At 27.6% G+C, this 18,213-nt stretch overlaps 5 protein-coding genes across 8 annotated transcripts; all 5 read left to right on the top strand.

Annotated features, from left to right (window-relative positions):
* Positions 1 to 2,753: 2,753 nt before the first annotated feature.
* On the top strand, positions 2,754 to 4,145 carry LOC141531906 (uncharacterized). The gene is made up of 2 exons (XM_074249996.1): positions 2,754 to 3,070; positions 3,136 to 4,145. The coding sequence occupies exons 1-2, from the start codon at positions 2,824 to 2,826 to the stop codon at positions 4,053 to 4,055; spliced, it is 1,167 nt and encodes a 388-aa protein (XP_074106097.1). The 5' UTR covers positions 2,754 to 2,823; the 3' UTR covers positions 4,056 to 4,145.
* Positions 4,146 to 4,696: 551 nt separating this feature from the next.
* Positions 4,697 to 7,141, top strand: LOC141531909 (uncharacterized). Its single transcript, XM_074250001.1, has 3 exons — positions 4,697 to 4,986; positions 5,085 to 5,187; positions 5,999 to 7,141. Exons 1-3 carry the CDS (start codon positions 4,837 to 4,839, stop codon positions 6,436 to 6,438), a joined length of 693 nt encoding a protein of 230 aa, XP_074106102.1. The 5' UTR covers positions 4,697 to 4,836; the 3' UTR covers positions 6,439 to 7,141.
* Positions 7,142 to 7,983: 842 nt separating this feature from the next.
* On the top strand, positions 7,984 to 11,820 carry LOC141531699 (uncharacterized). The gene is made up of 3 exons (XM_074249635.1): positions 7,984 to 8,546; positions 8,616 to 8,997; positions 10,138 to 11,820. Exons 1-3 carry the CDS (start codon positions 8,184 to 8,186, stop codon positions 11,097 to 11,099), a joined length of 1,707 nt encoding a protein of 568 aa, XP_074105736.1. The 5' UTR covers positions 7,984 to 8,183; the 3' UTR covers positions 11,100 to 11,820.
* Positions 11,821 to 12,653: 833 nt separating this feature from the next.
* LOC141531726 (uncharacterized) lies at positions 12,654 to 14,380 on the top strand. 2 transcript variants are annotated; one of them, XM_074249677.1, is made up of 5 exons: positions 12,654 to 12,766; positions 12,836 to 12,960; positions 13,223 to 13,642; positions 13,717 to 13,926; positions 14,002 to 14,380. In XM_074249677.1, the coding sequence occupies exons 2-5, from the start codon at positions 12,891 to 12,893 to the stop codon at positions 14,247 to 14,249; spliced, it is 948 nt and encodes a 315-aa protein (XP_074105778.1). In that variant the 5' UTR covers positions 12,654 to 12,766; positions 12,836 to 12,890; the 3' UTR covers positions 14,250 to 14,380. The 2 variants fall into 2 exon arrangements, with proteins under 2 accessions (XP_074105778.1, XP_074105777.1); XM_074249676.1 differs by having other exon boundaries at positions 13,999 to 14,380.
* Positions 14,381 to 15,353: 973 nt separating this feature from the next.
* On the top strand, positions 15,354 to 17,937 carry LOC141531792 (uncharacterized). Of its 3 annotated transcripts, none has more exons than XM_074249801.1 (5): positions 15,354 to 15,391; positions 15,514 to 15,669; positions 16,727 to 17,124; positions 17,180 to 17,372; positions 17,456 to 17,937. In XM_074249801.1, exons 2-5 carry the CDS (start codon positions 15,609 to 15,611, stop codon positions 17,701 to 17,703), a joined length of 900 nt encoding a protein of 299 aa, XP_074105902.1. In that variant the 5' UTR covers positions 15,354 to 15,391; positions 15,514 to 15,608; the 3' UTR covers positions 17,704 to 17,937. The 3 variants fall into 3 exon arrangements, with proteins under 3 accessions (XP_074105902.1, XP_074105903.1, XP_074105901.1); XM_074249802.1 differs by having other exon boundaries at positions 15,357 to 15,418; positions 16,727 to 16,983; XM_074249800.1 differs by having other exon boundaries at positions 15,357 to 15,418.
* The last annotated feature ends 276 nt before the right edge of the window (positions 17,938 to 18,213 follow it).

Genomic DNA, 18,213 nt, shown 5'->3' with positions numbered 1-18,213 from the left:
GTGCGAAACATTTGCTCTCGAACAATCATCAACCGTCTTCGTGAAACTGGGTTACACGCACGACATCCTAATCGTATACCCCTGTTGACAGCAAGACATCGTCGAGCTCGTTTAGCGTATGCTTACGATCATCGAAATTGGAACTTGAGGGAATGGACAAATGTTTTATTCACTGATGAGTCTCGTTTTAATCTGTATGGCAACGATCGACGTCCTCTCGTTTGGCGCCGTCGTGGAGAACGTTTTCGCCAGAACTTTGTCCGTCCAGTCGTTGCCTACGGCGGTGGATCAGTTATGGTGTGGGGCGGCGTTTCACGAAATTGGAGAACACCTTTGGTAATTGTACGCGAAAATTTGACAGCTAGACGTTACATCGACCAAATTTTAAGGCCCATTGTTCTGCGCAGACGACAACATCTGAGGTCGTTCATATTGATGCAAGATAATGCACGTCCACACACAGCCAACATTACCCGGCGCTTCTTTGAGCGGCATGACATCACATTGTTGCGACACCCAGCAATGAGTCCAGATCTCAACCCCATAGAGCACGTTTGGGACATAATGGGCCGTCGGTTGCGCAGAGAGTATCCAAATTTGCAGAACTTAGCTGCTTTGGAGCGCGCGCTTCAGCACATTTGGAATACCATTCCGCAGCCTCAAATTACCGTCTGCATAAACATGGCTGAACGTTTGAGAGCCGTTATTGAAAACAGGGGTGGTAATACCCGGTATTGAACCAACAAAAACCTTCAGAGAATGAGTTTGGAGTCATTAAATACGGTGGAACTGACGAGCCACCGGGTCTCAATTCTCCTGAAATACCTCACACACACACACACACACACACACACACACACACACACACACACACACACACACACACACACACACACACACACACACACACACACACACACACACACACACACACACACACACACACACACACACACACACACACACACACACACACACACACACACACACACACAGAGGCGTGAATCCGACCGCGCGACCTCCACGTGGTACGCTTTGGATAACACTAATGCCGGCGGTAATTGTTTTCTTAAACTTTTCAAGAGAAAAATTTCAAAAAAATTTTTTTTTTTTCAATTTAAGCACTTTCTGGAACAAAAATGTGGAAAAAGCTCGAAAAAACAATTTTTTTCTCATTTTTAAAAATTATGAGCTTTTCAGAGCAAAAAACGTGATCCTTTAATTTTTCAAAAATTCGATCAAGTGAAACAAAAAAACGGCTGGCTGGATTAATTTGATTCTTTGTAGGGTTTTCGTGGACATATTGAACTGTAAAAGGTACACTTAACATTAGTGGTTTCCTCAATATTTTCGATCCAGCGCTTGATTTTCCAAAAAACCACTAAAAGCCCTTTTTTGTTGCATTTTCAAATTCATGTGACGGAAAGAAAAAATTTTTTTTCGAAAAAACAATGGACAGTCGTTAAGGGGAATTCATTCAAGTTCTTGAAACCCACCTTTAACTTTCTGTGCGATCATTGGTTGCTGAGATATCGATAATCAAAGACAAAAAGATCCTTTTCCATTTGAAGACCGATATCTCAGCGAGGAGTGGACGTATCAGGGTGTTTCAAAAAAGAAATTAAAGCTAAATGAATAAAGTATCCGATCCTTATGGTGTTTAAGCTAAAAAAATTTTTTCCACGCCCGTAGACCAAAAAAAAAAACTAAAAAAATTTTGAGAATTTTTTTGTTGCTGGTTTTTCTACGATTACTCAGAAACCGCGGAGGCTACAAAATTTTGAAGTTCTAATCCAAAAACTAGACACTTGGAGCTACAATTTACTTTTTTTTTATTTCCTGTACGACCATTTCTCTCAAAGTTACGGCCTGTTGAAAACTACCGAAAAATTTGGAATTTTTTTTTGATTCCTTAATTTTTTCCAGTAGTGTAGTTTAACTTTGTGATGTGAATATGCGTACAAAGGCGATTGTACTTAGTAACATCTTCGAACGAAATTTTTAATATCAATGTTAAGATCACATAATTATATCGCGTTCCAGATGCCATAAGGGCGTATACCGGCAAAAGGTCCCGGTGAAAAGCCAGAAAAGCGTATAAAAAATTTTTTTTCGGGAATCAACGTAGTTTCGTCCAAAATGTGCAGAAATGGAAAAAAAAATTCATACGCCCTTATGGCTCCCGGGACCCACCTCGAATGCCATAAGGGCATATAAAAAAAATTTTTTTTTGGGAACCGACGCACTTTTGTATGAAACGTGAAAAAATGCAAAAAAAAATTTTTTTTCAAACTAAAAATTTTTTTGGATTTAGAAAAAATAATAGAATTTTTATTATACGCCCTTATGGCATCTGTAACGCGATATATTAGTCTCATATTAATGATATTAATTTGATTTATAATTACTAATTATAATTTGTTGAATCATATGTACCACTTAAGCTGTAATTATTAATCATAATTAATCTACATGAATTTTTTTCAAATATAAATCATAAAAAAATCTCCCGTGCCCTCGAGATTTATTAATTCTAAACCGGGCACGGGAATATCAAAGTTTTAAAAAAAAGTCTAGTAATTTTTCTGGCGCCTTTATAATGAAATAAAAATCACCCGTGCGCATGTCAGAAAGCACGGGAGCACGGAGACACGGGTCGGTCATATTTCAGACGATTTGGTAATTTACCCGTGCGCATGCGCGAAAACGAGGAAAAATGACCACTTTTCCCGTGCCCCGTGCTAGCACGGGAATGTGCCAATAGCCACACTCGTTTCGACTCCAAGAGAATAACTTAGATTGTTTGTCAATAAAATCTCAATAATGTCAAATGAAGATTTTGTTTTTTTGTCAGAGTGTTTAGGAATTCACTTAGAAGAATTAAAAAAAATCGATGTTCCTCAAGAAAGTATAATTATTACTTCACTCATTGATTGTTGTTCATCGGAGATGGACACTCCGGAAAATACCGAACTCTTTGTTGCCAATGATACAGTAGATCAGTATCATTATGAAATCCACAGCGTTGAATACATTTGCCAAGATTGTGGTGAATCCTTTAGCTCTCCAGGTAATTATTTACTTTTTTAAATTATTTCTAAAAACATATTTATTTATTATAACTCACTATTCTAGATTTACATAGACATCACGAACTGTCTACGCACTTAAACATTGAAGTCAAGACTGAATTCGACACTACACATGATGACTGCAATATAGATATTAAAGAGGAACTTGATTGGAAATATTCAATTCCCAAAGAAAGTAGTATGGAGAAAAATACAGCCGAGTGTTTACTTGACAGCTACAAATTTTCAGAAGAAAATATTTTTGAATCTTACAAAGAAGGTGATTACACCTCCAGCATTCCCGAGGAATTTAATGAAGATATCCACGAGCACAAGAGCAACTTCACTCTTAGTAATAAATTGGACCAGAAAATTAATGAAGATAACAAATTAAAAGTTAAAGTAAATAGTTATAAAAACAATCAATTTTTTTATTGTCACTTTTGCAAATATAAAACGCTGACGCCAAATCGACTTGAAAATCACGAAAACTTTCATTTAAACCCTAACGTAGCTATTTGTGATCATTGTGGTCGATGTTTCAAGTCAAAAATGTCTGTTGAAAAACACTTGACACTCTATCACAATTTAGAATCTCAATGTGATATTTGCCAACAAAAGTTTGTTGATCAAAATGATTTGCAACTTCACTTGAAATGTCATCGAAGAGGAACATTTTATTATTGTGATTTATGCCAATTCAAAGCTGTAAGATTACTTAGTATTAAAGATCATAAAACCCAGCACATGAGACCTGAATGTTATGTTTGTGATCATTGCGGTCGACCATTAAAGTCCAAAATTTCTCTTCAAAAACACTTGAATTTCTACCACATGAAACCTCATCTCTTTACTTGCCGTAAATGCGATCGACGTTATAGCTCAAAGGCATGGTTAAAAAAACACTCAGACTTGTGTAAAAAAAAAAAAAAATCCCAAAAAAGAAGCTTCGCTGGTACACATATTAAAGTTTATAAATTTTAATTCACTTTGAAATGATTTCTATATTGAGCGTTATAACTATGTATTAGATTTTTGAAAAAATTTATAAAGCTTGAAGATTTATTACTAAAACAGTGATTAAAGTGTATTTTAAATATAGATTGTTTAAAATATCATCAATCACTGTAATACTAAAAATAACATATATTTTAAATAATTACGTTATTTCATTTGTTTAAACAAAAGTATTATATCATAGTTTTAATTTTTACAATTTTCACGTTAAATGTTGCAAAAAGTCCTCGTATTATGATGAGTAGAATTCACAACATATTTTTGAACTAAGATGATCATACTTGAATAATTTTTGTTTAATTAGCTGTATTATGTATAATATTTACTTGTTATAAGATTTACTTGTTCCGTATTTCAAAAAAAAAAAATCATTGCTCCATAATAAAAAAATTTTCTCAATAATTTTTTTAAATATTTATTCTAAAGTTACCCTTCATTTATTATTAAAGAAAAAAATTGTCCTCTGTTATTTATTATTATCAGTGATGAAAAATTAAATTCTATTGAAATTACATAGTAAATTAATCAGCATTACCATAATTAAAATGCAAAATGATTCAAGATTTATACATGTGCATATAGAAAAAAAATTCCAAACTTGTTTACAAACAACCCTAACCTACTAAAGTACACGTATTTATTCTTCGGCTCTAAAAAAAGTGGAATGCACGTCAAATAATATCGAGTTTTTCAATATTCAATCAATTATCCATCATTTCAATTTTTAAATATAAAGTTACATATTTATATGAAGAAAATGTCAAACAATGATGAACTGTCGAGCCTTTTTACATTTTTATCAAATTCAGTGAAAACTCTTGAAATTCCTAAAGAAAGTCCTATCACATGCTCCGTCGAAGATACTCCTTTGGAAAACCAAGTGGAAACAATTCCAGAGGTAATTTGTTGATCCGAAATTAAGAGTGGAAAATAGACATGTAATATTTCAAGATGCTAAATATGTGCAGATATTAACTACTTTTTTTTTATTTATAGATTATTGGTAACATTAAAATGGATTCGGAAGAAACATTTTTATATACACTCAAAAATGTCGAATATATTTGCCAAGATTGCAACAAATCATTTAGCTCGGTCAGTAAGTACGTTTGTTTATATAGTTCTAAGGTAAAAGACCCAGTTATTGACACTTGCAATTTTATTTTAATTTAAAAAAAAAAAACAAAAAAATCAACTCTGATAAATATGATATTCAAGTTAGCTGTCAATTGACAATTTTTTAATTTTATTTAACAAAAAAATTTGTTCCAAATAATTATTTTAAAAAAATTGCATGTTTAATTCTTTCTAATTTCCAGATGTCAATTTTTTTTCTCATTTTTTTGCCATAGTTAATTTGTTATAAAATTTTTTAAATTATTAAATATGTGCTAAGTTAATGACATTAAAGTTAACTGTCACTTGACAATTTTTCAATTTTCTTTAACAAAAAAATTTTTTCTAAAAAATTAGATTTTTAATCTATTAAAATTTCTACAAGTCCACCCTTGTGAAAATTTTTCGGACTTTTCTCTAAAAAACCCTTAAGAACTCTGAGAAAGTCTTTAGAAGTCTTTGGAAGTCTTTTTCCGAAAAAAGTCCGAAAAATTTCCACAAGGGCATTTTTTTAATAATTTTTTTTTTGCTGTAATTTATTTGTTAAAAAAAATTAAAACATTTGTGAAGTGATACAGCTAATTTTAATGTCATATTAAGTTAATTCTCATCTGATAAATTGATAAACATAATTTTTGAATTATAAATTTTAAGATGATTGGTTTTTTAAGAACATTTTATTTTTTTAATTATAATAAAATTGCAAGTATCAAACAACCTAGACCAGTGTCAATAGCTGGGTCTTTTACCTTAAATATATTTAAAAGACGAAAACTAATTAGTATACTTAACAGAGCTACATGCGGCCCATACTGAGGAGTGTCATGTTCATGTAGAGCCTCATAAGTCCACTGGAGCAGAAAATCTCGGGGAATTTCTCAAAAATATAATCGCTGTGAGTGCTCAAATTCCAACTGAGGACAATAGCTTAATGATTACACCTGCCCGTGAAGATAATAAAAGTTTGTTGCGTCTTTCTGAAAATAGATCAAGCGTTAATAGAAGTACAAAACATGGAAATTCACCTACATCCAATAACCCGATGTATACTAAAGAAACAAATTATTACGCTTGTCAATTGTGCGATGCGAAATTTTTTAAACGTAAATATATTCTCGAACATATTCGTAGAAAGCATTCCAACCTGCCCAGTTCGACGGAACAAAAGCCAACAATTAATCAAATTTCGGAGGTAAAATCAGATTGTAACACTCAGAATATAAATAAATTTTAATGTGACCTTTGTTCATGTCAATATAAGTATGAACGTCATTTGATAATCCACAAGTGGAATAAACATATTAAAGGGTCAACTAGAGCTGAAAATCCAGAAAATTTCAGCTGTAAGCTTTGTTCAATAAATTTTCAACGCAAGGGAGCTTTAACGACGCACAAAAACATGTATCATTCAGATTATTCAAGTAAAGGAAAATTTACGTGCAAAATTTGTCAAGCTCAATTTAATTCTAGTCATAGTGTGTTGATACACAAATTTGAAAAGCATTCAAAAAAGTAATTATTATGTACAAAGTTTCACTGGGAAATTTGACGAAAAAATTTTTCCAGTCGAAGAAATCTGAAAAAACACTGACGAAATCAATATCAGAATGATTGATGATTCACAAAAATTCATTGGAATTATGGAGTGTAATTATTAATATAGTTATTGTTAATTAATTAATTTTAATTATTGTTAATTAATTAATTAATTTTAATTATTATTAATTAATTAATTAGCAGTAATTACTACTTTGAATAAGAATTTAAAATATACACGAGCTGATGATAGACAATAATTTATTTACAGTTATCTCTCATATTTTTTTAAACATTACAGTATAGCATTACTTAACATTTGCATTAATTTTAAAAAATCATTTTTTATCCAAAAATTAATTTCTAATTATAAATATTATACTTTATCGCTTGCAAATTAATTTAAGCATCCATATGCATGTATATTTAATAACATATATTCACTTAATTTTAAATAAATTGAGTTTTCTTATTTTTAATGAATAAATATTTTTTTGTTAAATGAAATTTGTGATATTTACTCAAAATAAAAAATAAATTTTTAAGTTTACTAGCCATAAGTTTTTTATGATATTGCAATTAGCAGACATGTGACAATTAGTGGAATTTTTAAAACCAGTTAATTATTATTATCATTATTATTATTGTTGGGACTGATAGATTTACCAGTTGGCGGTTGGCGGACAATCAATGATTATTAAAAATTTTTTTAATAATTCGCAATCATATGTGCTTTTTTGAAATTTCTATATATGTGGAAATTTTTTGTTAGATTTTTTTCATTATAATTTAACTTTTATAGAAATCCAAATTTTTTTAAAAATAATTTTTCAGTTATTATTTATTATTTAAATCATTTAAAAAAACTGCAAAAGTATATATTTTGATATTCAATTTTAACGGTCGAGTCTTGAATATAATAAAGAACATGCTCAGAACTTTGGTAACACATCCATAACACACATTTATTTATAACACTGAAGTTGACCGACATTAAAAATTTTTTTGAAATTTTATAGCAATTAAATTATTAATAACAAAAATTAATTAAAAAATTCCACATGTGAAATTTAATAAAAACTATAAGTGAAAATTTTTAAAAGCATTTTAATTACAATAAAAAAATGCATTTTTTTATTGTAATTAAAATTATTAAAACTGACAATTGTCAGCTAACTTCAGTGTCACATTTATTTTGATTCTGGTATGTGTCGCAGCCAACGACACTGAAGTTAACAGATATAAAAATTTTTTTAGATATTTATAGCAATTAAATTATTATAAAAAAAATTAAATTAAAAAGTTTCACATGTAAAAATTAATAAAAATTACAAGTGAAAATTTTTAGAAGCATTTTTTTATTGCAATTGATTTATTAGAAAAATTTTTTAAATTAACAGCTGACTGCTAACTTCAGTATTATGCGCATCCAGTGGATGAGGCATGGATTCAGAAATTTTTGATTTTAAAGATTTTGAATCACATTTTTATCCAAATTGTTCAGAAATGGTGAATTTTAACGCAAATATTTTATCAAATATCCGGAAAAGATATCTCCCTATTGTTCTACTAAGGAAACTTCAAATTTCTACAATAAATAACCCTACTTTTTCGCATTCGCCTGTCACAAAATTAAAGTTACAAGAAAGTTCAGCGAAAAACATTGACCAGGTTGAAATTAACGATCAAAATAATAGTCAAGATCAATTAAATGAATATAATTTGGATGACGAAGATATTATTCCAATTTGTTTCAATTTAGAAACTGAATTCCAAAGAGATGACATAAAAGTGTTATCAACACATGTAAGAATTTCATTTTCATTAATTTTATTTTAGTTTAATATTGAAATTAATTTTACTATATAATTCCAGGATTATGATTTTAAAATTACATCCGACAATTGTCAAAATAATGACAATTGTGAAAATTTCAGTGAGCAAGTTTTAGAGAGCAACGATTGTCCCGCCAAGACAAAACAAGTTGAAGTTGAAGTTTCTTCACCGAGATTTTTTTCAAAAAAACAAAAATTATTTTCTGATAAACATATTTTTGAAAAGGTTCCTCAGATAACTTCTTTTTCTTACGGGGAGAATGACGAACTACAAACAGAGGAATTGGAGGTTGACGTTGAAGGCTTAAGTGAGTCTGACGAAGAAAGAAACAGTTTTCGAACTGAAAATTTTAATAAAAGCTTATACGAGAATGAATTAAATGTAGTTGACCTAATAAGTGAATCATCAATGTCTAATGATGGTAGGTATCAAATGATTTTTATTTTTTATCATGTAAACAAATATGAAAAATGTAAAATTTAACATGGCTATATTTATTAAAAAAATGTTGGAACTGTAGATGCACAGTAGTCAGGGAGTTTCGTTGAAAAATAGATAAATTTTACTGTAAATTAATTTTAATCATTTAATAAAATTCATTTTAATCTAAGTTTTTAAATTATCAAACTTGAAAGACCTGAAGTATATTGGTATGGTGTTGAATGCCAAAATTACAATAGAAATCTTTCTTAAAATTAGTTTGATTTGATAAAAAATGAATTTGATTCAAGAGAAAAAAATCTTGAATGAAGAAAATCATTTTATTGATTGGTTTAAAACAAAAGCATTTTACGAACTTATTTTTTCAGTTAAAAATTTCTTCTCTTGAATCAAATTCACTTTTTAATCCATATACAATTAGAAGAACTTAAACTTTTATAAGATGATTCTTAAAATGAGGTATATCGATACTACCATTCTAATACTTCGTATCCCACAAAATTTGACATATTGACTTTTTTTAAAAAATAGAATCACAACAATATTATGCTAGTCATATTAAAAATTCAAAGATTGAATAGTTTAATAAATATTTTCATCCGTCGAATTCCATTTAATTTAATTTATTTATTTATTTATCAAAATTTTTAGACCCTGAAGCCTTAGCTCCCTAAGGGCCTTACACATACATGAATACATAGTAATAATAATAATAATTAAACAGTAATGGAAATGATAATAAAAGACAGTATAGAAAAGCAAGAAAAGTAACGTTGTCTCCCAGCAAAGTCTATCTAAGTTACGATCTAATGACTTTAGCTAATAAAACAAAGAATAGAAAAAACATAAATTTAAAAATATAGTAATTACAGTAATTAATTATCTTTATCTACAAAAAACTTATTTGATCAATGTTAAAAATGTACAGTTTTTACCTTCTGCTGTAAAATTTTCTACATGTGGGATACGACGTATAAGGATGACAGTATCGATATGTAAATTTTAAGAGTTTTCTCAAGTTATTCCAATCAACTAAGATTTAATTTATTCATTAAAACAGTAAACTCATCAAATAAATTAATCAAGATATGTGTAACCTCATTATTCATTTATTTTACAGAATCATCAAGGAAATATCAGCCGCCTCAGATTGCTAATACCATTAATGAACATAGTGATTGTGGTAACATAATTAATGAACATAATGATTGTGATAACACGACTGATGAATATAATGATCGTGGTAACACGATTAATGAACATAATGATCGTGGTTATATATCCGAGTTTCTTAAAAATTACAATCAAGTCAAAAAGCAAGTTATTAGCGAAAATAAAATAAAGAAACACTTCAAGAAATGCCCCGAGTGTGATTTTGTGACTATGTGGAATTTATCCCGTCATATGGCCCGACATAGCTCTTATCGACCTTATAAATGTTCTCATTGCAACTATTCTAGTAAAACTAAGTGTACGTTGAAAATTCATATTCTCACTCATTCAGATGAGAAAAATTTTAAATGCTCAGTATGTCCATATCGCAGTAAATTTCTATCTTGTTTGCAGCGGCACATTCGTATTCACACTGACTTTCGTCCCTATAAATGCAGTCAATGTTTATACGCAAGTGCCTATTTAGATAATTTAAAGCGGCATAGTTTTACTCACACTGGTATTCGTCCCTTTAAATGTTCAGCATGTTCCTTCAGCAGTATAACTTCTCAAGGTCTTCGGGTTCATTTAAGAACTCATAATACTATAAAATCATTTAAATGTACTCAATGCTTGTATGCCACTACAACGAAATACAATTTGATACGGCATACTCGTAGGCATTTAGGAGAAAAACTTTACAAATGTTCACATTGCTTATTTTCAACCAAAACTTCGAGAACTTTCAAGGAACATTTGCGTACTCATGAAGAAAAAGATTCATCTGACACGAATACAAACGAATCAGAAATACAATTAAAGAGTTTAAATAATACAACAAAACAATTGTATTCTTGTTATGATTGTAAAATGTCATTTAAAAGAAAAACATCATTGGAAAAACACTGGAAGTCGCAGCATTATTTCTAATTACAAAAAGATGATAATTATCATTGCTCGCTATGCCAACAAATGTCGACAAGTTATAGTTCTATTCAACATCGTCAGTTGGCTCATGAATTGAAAAATTCTTCCAACAACAAAACATAAGTTTTTACCATAAAAAAAGAAATTGGATAATAGTATTATCCTACACGATTGATTTATTAATTTGATTATTAATAAGAAAATTACTAAGACTAATATTATTTTCGAATCAAGTTTAACTTGATGTTTATTTATAAGAAATAATTATTTGATGATAAAATATTTTAAAGATATTGATCACTAAAGCCCGAAATTTCGCCACCGTTCAAGTACGCGTTTTATTCTATACTTGATAAAGTTCAAATGAAATGAACGGGAATTCGCTGAATTGTTAACTAGTATCAGTAACGTTACTGTCTAATTCTTGCAATATCCTTTTGTAATAATAAATACTAACCGCCATAATATTTTTATCAATAAATCATGAAAATCAAGCGTTTATGTTCTTTTTTCAAATTATTCTATTTTCTATTCTACTTTTTATTAATATTATTTTATTCTAATATTCTATTTTTTAGTTGCATCACTTGCATCACAATAATTATAAGTTTAGATATAATTGAAGTAATTAATAATAATCATGTATTTCAATTGATTTTATTTTTTAAGTAATTTTTTTTTACTTATAATATCTCTGTAGCATAATTTCATACTTTTTGTATCACTTTAAATAAATAAATACCTTAAAAAAATAAAACTTTCCTTGAATTATCATTTTTTTAACATTATTACCTTCTTAAAGCCAATCTAAAATTTTTAAGTGAAATTCTAATCGCAATAATAATTTTTAAATATCATCGTAAATATATTTTGATAAACATATTGAAAAAATTTATTTTATCAAAAAAAAAAAAATGACATTAAAGTTAGCTGTTACTTAAAAAATTTTGAATTTTATTTAACAATTAAATTAATTTAAAAAAATTGCAATTAAAATTTTTTTTAATTTCTACATGTCAATTTTTTTCTCATTTTTTGCTATAATTTATTTGTTAAAAAAAGTTATAAAAATTATTAAATATCTTCTAAATCAATTTTCATAAAAAAAAAAATGTATGACATTAAAGTTAGCTGTCACTTGACAATTTTTTAATTTTTTAACAAAAAAATTTCATTTTTAATTTATTAAAATTTCTACAAGTCCATTTTTTTTAATAATTTTTTTTTTGCTATAATTTATTTGTTAAAAAAAATTAAAACAATTGTAAAGTGACAGCTAAATTTAATGTCATAAAAAATGTTCTATGGCTGACTTAAATATAATATCCACGGTAACTGTCATTAAAATACAAATAATAAAACTTAGAAATATAGTAACAAAAGTAAAATAAAAGTATATTTAGGATTTAAATAATTGTTATTGACTTACTATATATTAGCATAATTTTTATATTTGACCTAGTTACATAATATATTAATTTTTTTTTACCCATCGAATTAAAAATTGCCGCGCGGAGGTCGCCACTGTTTCCCTAGATTTTTTTGCGGAAGAAACACCTAAAAAGAAATTTATACATGTAACCATACGAAGAAAAATAAATGCCGGTTTAAGCCTGTCATTAAACGCCACAATTAATATACTTAAGCCGTTATGACGCAACAATCAATGCGTAAGTAAAAAGGTTATGTTATTTAATAAGCATTGTTAACAATTGTTCAAACAAAAGTAATAATTACAGGATATTAAGAAAATTTTATTTATACTGACAACAGTGGAAATTGTTGGCTAAAAAAATGACGACGCATCAAATGGAGATGGAAAATTTTATAACTGGTGACTTAACTCAAAACGATCAAGATTTTGGTAAAGATAACATTAATTGTACACAACATAAATCACATCGCTTATTCTTAATTGATGAATGAAAAAATTTTTATTTGTATATTTTTTTCAATCTGAGTAGTAGATACCTAACATTTTTATTTAAAGCTGATGTAATATTAACAAAACAAAAAATTTTGGAAAATTTCTGTAGATTTATTTTTGCAAATAAGAAAAATTCTTTCTGGTATCTACTACTTCAGTAATTTATTTCTATTTGGTTAACGTTTATATTTTATTTTAGTTTCGCAAGAGTTGGATGACAATTCAAATATTGAAAAAAAAGTTTCAATAAGTGGAATGAAGAATGAGATTGATTGTCCTTCGGAAATTGCAGCCCAGAAAATGAACATGCTGAAGGATTGCATGGCTTTAAATCGCACTACAATAAGAAGCATTCGGACATTAAATGCTGGAGATTTTAATTTAGGTCATCGCAGTTTTCAAAGCCTGGTTTCATCTACTATTGCTAGTACGAATAATATTCGAACAAATACTTTTACTAATTCTAGTGATGAAGCTTTATTGCCAGAAGAAAGTAAAGACAGAGAAAATGTTAATGATAATAATTTAAATCCTGATTCCCATTGCGGCAAAGAGCTGTTTGTTGTAGTTTTAAATGATGGTACTGGAGCGGCAGTTGTGCAAGTTAGTGATGAAGATAGTATGTATAAATATTATTGACTATCGTTAAAAATTATTTAACTTGTTGTATTAATTTGGTAACTTTTTTTGTAGCTAAAAAACATCAAACTAATTGCGAAAATTCTTTGCATGAAGATACTGATTTTGAAAATTTGTTTGAGCCAAATAACGTTAAAAATGTCTGTGACTTGAAAGAATTAAGAAAAAGTCGTGTCGTAGCGAAAAAACCTAAAGATGAATTATGGAAGCCGCCGGCTCAGATTGAAAAAAGTTTCAAAGAAAATAAGGAGTCAAAATCATCTCGTAAGTTTTTTTTATTTTTCAATGTTTGAAGCTAATAAATTTTCAATGAAATAATTTTGAGATTTTTTACAGAAGTACAAAAAAATTATTTTTCTAAGAATAGTTGTAATTGCAAAGAATGTGATCGTGAATTCGATTACTCATCGGCAGTAAATTTGCGTATCGAAAAAAGTACTGGTGAGCGTTTTTATAAGTGTCCTAGATGCAATTTTGTGAGTATTTATTTGGCAAGTATTAAAATCATATACGTTCGCACACTGGAGCTAAGCCATTTAAATGTTATACTTGCCGAGCGAAATTCCCTACTTCTCAAGCTCTTTTGAAACACAAGTATAAATGTCATGTGTTATCACCGAAAACTGATGATCTGATGTGCAGATTCTGCAAAGAAATATTTGAAGATAAAGCTACTTGGAAAAAACATGTCGATGGCCATAAAGTTGGAGATTTTTACGCATGCAGTATTTGCAATTATCAAAAGAAAAATTCTAGCTCGCTGGAGAGTCATATGAATAAACATGCCAACAAAGAATTGTTTATTTGCAACGAATGCGGAAAATCATTTCAACAAAAGGGCTGCTGAAAGAGCATTGGGGTTTTTATCATATTTCATTATTACGAAAAAAAACATACAAATGTCTCATGTGTTCTTACAATTTCGTACACTTTGAGTGTCTTTGCCGTCATACTAAAATTACTCATTGTAAATCTACTCCAAAGCGAAAATAAAAAAAAAAAGGAGAGTTTAATTTATGACTAAGTTTTCATGATGAGATTAGTGTTTTCTCTAGATCTTTTTTTTCTTTTTTAATTATATATTTACTTTATTTCTTTACTAGTTTGTATGCTTTTTTACGAAATATCACGCTTATTAATAATTACCTGTGATAGAAAAATTAAGGGACAAAAACCAAATTGGTTAATAAAATATAGATCTACCAAAAAATTTACAATTATCTTTAGCTTTTTCTTTTCAACAAATAATGCTTAAACATTTGTAATATTTATCTACATTTCTATCTAAATTTTTTTAATTTACGATTTGTGTGTTTTTATAATTAGAATAGTTTACTAATTTAAAGAATAATTATTTATTTCCGTTCTGAAGAAAAAAAAATACCAGGAATATATGAAAGATTTTTTTTTCTTGAATTGTTTAAAAGAACATTGAAAAAATCAACCCTTATTATTATATTTTTTCCGTCATATTCACAAAAAAAATTTTGTTAACTAATATTGTAAAAGTTATTGTTTAATTGTCGGCTTCTATGTTATCGTATTCAAATTTTTGTATCAGCGTTTTCTTGTATTTTCGTATTAATAAATAATTAAAACTATTTTACGTTGAGTTCTTTATTCATTTGAATTTTGGCGCCATACTACAAGGCGTCAGCGAGTCAGCCATGTTGAAAACTTTGTTCGGAACTGGGAAAGAAGCTCTAGAAATGTAAACAATATCTTGTATGTAAGTATTATTATTAAATAATAACAGGTGAGGACGATAATTTATAAAAATCAACGAAAAGTTATTCAATTACCTATCTATTAATTAATAAATAATAACTAATTATTGTTTATATTAAATAGGAAAAGAAACAGGTCAATATTAAGTATATTTTTTTACAATATAAAATGCTTTGATTCAAGTTACTTGCAGTAATTGATTAAAAAAAATTTACAAAATGAGTTCAGATGAAGAAATTATAATTAGTGGTGACGATAATGATATCGAGTATGTTGAAGGTAATTTTCACCATTCATTATTTAAAAACTTTTTTTCGGATGAAACATTATCGTAATGAATTAAATCAAAAAGTGCTACTCGGGTCAGCATCATTATAAATTAATTTATAAATTTTTAAAATTTCTTAATAAATTTCAACTTTTCTGATTTTTTACAACGTACTTCTAGACAAATTATTTTTTTATAATCAATAAAAAAAGTATTCATTCACTTAAAATAAAAAATTTGAAATTTATTATAATTGGATCATTATTTACATTTTTTTATTGATAATTAAATTAAATTTTTATTCAAGGAGTTCCTCAGCAACAACAACAGAATATTATTGTAAATTTTACAAAATTGGTCGGTAAATTTGACATAATCTCTTCTTTTAAAATTACATGATTTTTTTGTAAATTTTACTTGTGAACTATAAATAATTAAAATTTTGCTTTATTAAATAATGACTTTTGTTAAATTGTACTTTAATTTCTTAAATATTGATATTTTTAAAAATCTAAGCTCATCTTTATATTATACTCATCAAGAGCTTTCATTTGAGTACCCACATGCATTTTTTGGTATATTTTTCATATATACATATATATAATATATATAAATATATAAAATATATGAAAAATTAATGTGGATACTCAAATGAAAGGTCTCGATGAGTGCAATGGCGAGGTGAGCTTATATCTTTAAAAATGTCAATAGTTCACAAGATATAAGGTAATTTCTTAATTATATATTTAAACATAGATTATTTTCGAATGCAGTCTAAATATTTATCATAATAATTGACTACCAGTGAGAATGATATGAAACTTTGAAAATAGCACAAATTCAAATCAAAACCTTTGCAATGACACTAAATTTCATTTAAAAAAAAAAAAAAAAAAAAACCGATTTTATCCTTTGACTATCCTGGACACAAAATTTTTCTAATTCTCATAGTAGTATAGATTAAATTTTCATAATTGATTAACATTAAAATTGAAAAAAATTTCTACAGTAAATTACTTACAAAAACAATGTACATAATTTTTTGTTGATCTTTTTTTTTCTTTACAGATACCAAACAAAACCTTTCAAAAGGTTTGAATTCTTGTTCTAAATTTAATTCAGAAAATTTGAATACGGCATTATTCAATAAGTATATTAATATAAGTCATGAAACTTTACAAGTCAATCGTTTAGCAATGCAAAGTAATCTCATTGCTATGCAGAATAGTCAATTAGCGATGAAGAATTTACAAGACTTGACCGAGTCTATTATGAAACAAATAAATTTCAACTCAATTGATTTGAAAGATGAAGCAAAGTCTGAAGTGAGTACTTCCAAAGACGAGTCTGGAAAGGAATTTGAGTGTAGCCACTGTCAGTTGAAATTCAAACTGAATTATACGTTGATTCGTCATATGGAATCATTTCATGGGCCTGAAGAAATAAATGACAGAGCTTTCATAAAAGTAATAAAAATAAATCAGTTATGCTATAATTTTGACAACATAATTCTTTTTACAGGAGCCTGAATTTAATTTTCCTACAGTTAGTAACGCTAAAAATGAAGATAACACTAAGGACAACAATAGTAATAATGATACTAATAATAATAACAATATTACCAATAATGATGATGACGATGATGATATTTGTGTCATTAATGCTGAACATAAAAATTACGACGTGTCTCCATCAAATCAACATAAAGAAAATAGTATATAATATTTAATTTATTAATTATTAAGCTAAAAATATTTATCAACTGGAAAATTTATTGTTTGATTTTTATTGTTTTAGTTGATAAAAAATGCAGTGTAATTTTGTCTCGAATTTCGTGTGTAAATAATGACAAACAATGCCATATGAAGAAAAAAAGAGAGTCGACAGAAGATCCAAATTTATTAAATTCTTCTATCAATAAAAATATTCGCTTCCTTACTCGAGATGTTACTCATGAAAATATACGCGTGAGAAAAAATCAACGCTCTAAAGTACTGGGCTATGTTAAAACGCTATGTATTAACAAACCAATGCGATTTCCTTAAATATTACATCAAATTGAATTATTATTACTGAAACTAGTTTAATAATTACTACTAACTGATATTAACTGGTTTTCAAAATAATTGTTTAATTATAATTCGATTTATTTAAATTTATTAAAATAATTATTTCATGTGCTTATTATTGAAAAAAAAAATCATATTTGATGATTATAAATAACAATTGTTGAAACAATAAAACTCTTTTGTACTATTTCACTATTATTTATATGACATTAAATTTAGCTGTCATTTCACAGTTGTTTTAATTTTTTTTAACAAACAAATTATAGCAAAAAGAAATTATTAAAAAAATGGACTTGTAGAAATTTTAATAAATTAAAAATGCAATTTTTTTAAAATAATTTTTTAGAACAAATTTTTTTATTAAAGAAAACTAAAAGATTGTCAAGTGACAGCTAACTTTAATGTCATATTATTTATTTATTTTTTAAATAATAACTTGTCTTTATTATTATGCATTTAAAATTTAAAATTCGCGCTATTAAAGAT

The sequence above is a fragment of the Cotesia typhae genome, unplaced genomic scaffold (assembly GCF_013202065.1).
Source record: "Cotesia typhae breed Kobodo isofemale line unplaced genomic scaffold, CoteBio_Ctyphae contig_50, whole genome shotgun sequence".
NCBI lineage: Eukaryota > Metazoa > Arthropoda > Insecta > Hymenoptera > Braconidae > Cotesia > Cotesia typhae.
The sequence above is the reverse complement of the archived record's forward strand: the minus strand, read 5'-3'. Positions and strand labels throughout refer to the sequence as shown.

What these genes read in the sequence shown, in the direction of transcription:
- LOC141531906 (XM_074249996.1), top strand. Translation starts at nt 2,824, where the DNA reads ATGTCAAATGAAGATTTTGTTTTTTTGTCAGAGTGTTTAGGAATTCAC. An exon ending in TGAATCCTTTAGCTCTCCAG is followed by an intron (nt 3,071 to 3,135) that starts GTAATTATTTAC and finishes TCACTATTCTAG; the next exon opens with ATTTACATAGACATCACGAA.
- LOC141531909 (XM_074250001.1), top strand. Translation starts at nt 4,837, where the DNA reads ATGAAGAAAATGTCAAACAATGATGAACTGTCGAGCCTTTTTACATTT. An exon ending in AAGTGGAAACAATTCCAGAG is followed by an intron (nt 4,987 to 5,084) that starts GTAATTTGTTGA and finishes TTTTATTTATAG; the next exon opens with ATTATTGGTAACATTAAAAT. An exon ending in CAAATCATTTAGCTCGGTCA is followed by an intron (nt 5,188 to 5,998) that starts GTAAGTACGTTT and finishes TATACTTAACAG; the next exon opens with AGCTACATGCGGCCCATACT.
- LOC141531699 (XM_074249635.1), top strand. Translation starts at nt 8,184, where the DNA reads ATGGATTCAGAAATTTTTGATTTTAAAGATTTTGAATCACATTTTTAT. An exon ending in TAAAAGTGTTATCAACACAT is followed by an intron (nt 8,547 to 8,615) that starts GTAAGAATTTCA and finishes ATATAATTCCAG; the next exon opens with GATTATGATTTTAAAATTAC. An exon ending in ATCATCAATGTCTAATGATG is followed by an intron (nt 8,998 to 10,137) that starts GTAGGTATCAAA and finishes TTTATTTTACAG; the next exon opens with AATCATCAAGGAAATATCAG.
- LOC141531726 (XM_074249676.1), top strand. Translation starts at nt 12,891, where the DNA reads ATGACGACGCATCAAATGGAGATGGAAAATTTTATAACTGGTGACTTA. An exon ending in TCAAAACGATCAAGATTTTG is followed by an intron (nt 12,961 to 13,222) that starts GTAAAGATAACA and finishes ATTTTATTTTAG; the next exon opens with TTTCGCAAGAGTTGGATGAC. An exon ending in TAAGGAGTCAAAATCATCTC is followed by an intron (nt 13,927 to 13,998) that starts GTAAGTTTTTTT and finishes GATTTTTTACAG; the next exon opens with AAGTACAAAAAAATTATTTT.
- LOC141531792 (XM_074249801.1), top strand. Translation starts at nt 15,609, where the DNA reads ATGAGTTCAGATGAAGAAATTATAATTAGTGGTGACGATAATGATATC. An exon ending in ATGACAGAGCTTTCATAAAA is followed by an intron (nt 17,125 to 17,179) that starts GTAATAAAAATA and finishes TTCTTTTTACAG; the next exon opens with GAGCCTGAATTTAATTTTCC. An exon ending in AAATCAACATAAAGAAAATA is followed by an intron (nt 17,373 to 17,455) that starts GTATATAATATT and finishes TTATTGTTTTAG; the next exon opens with TTGATAAAAAATGCAGTGTA.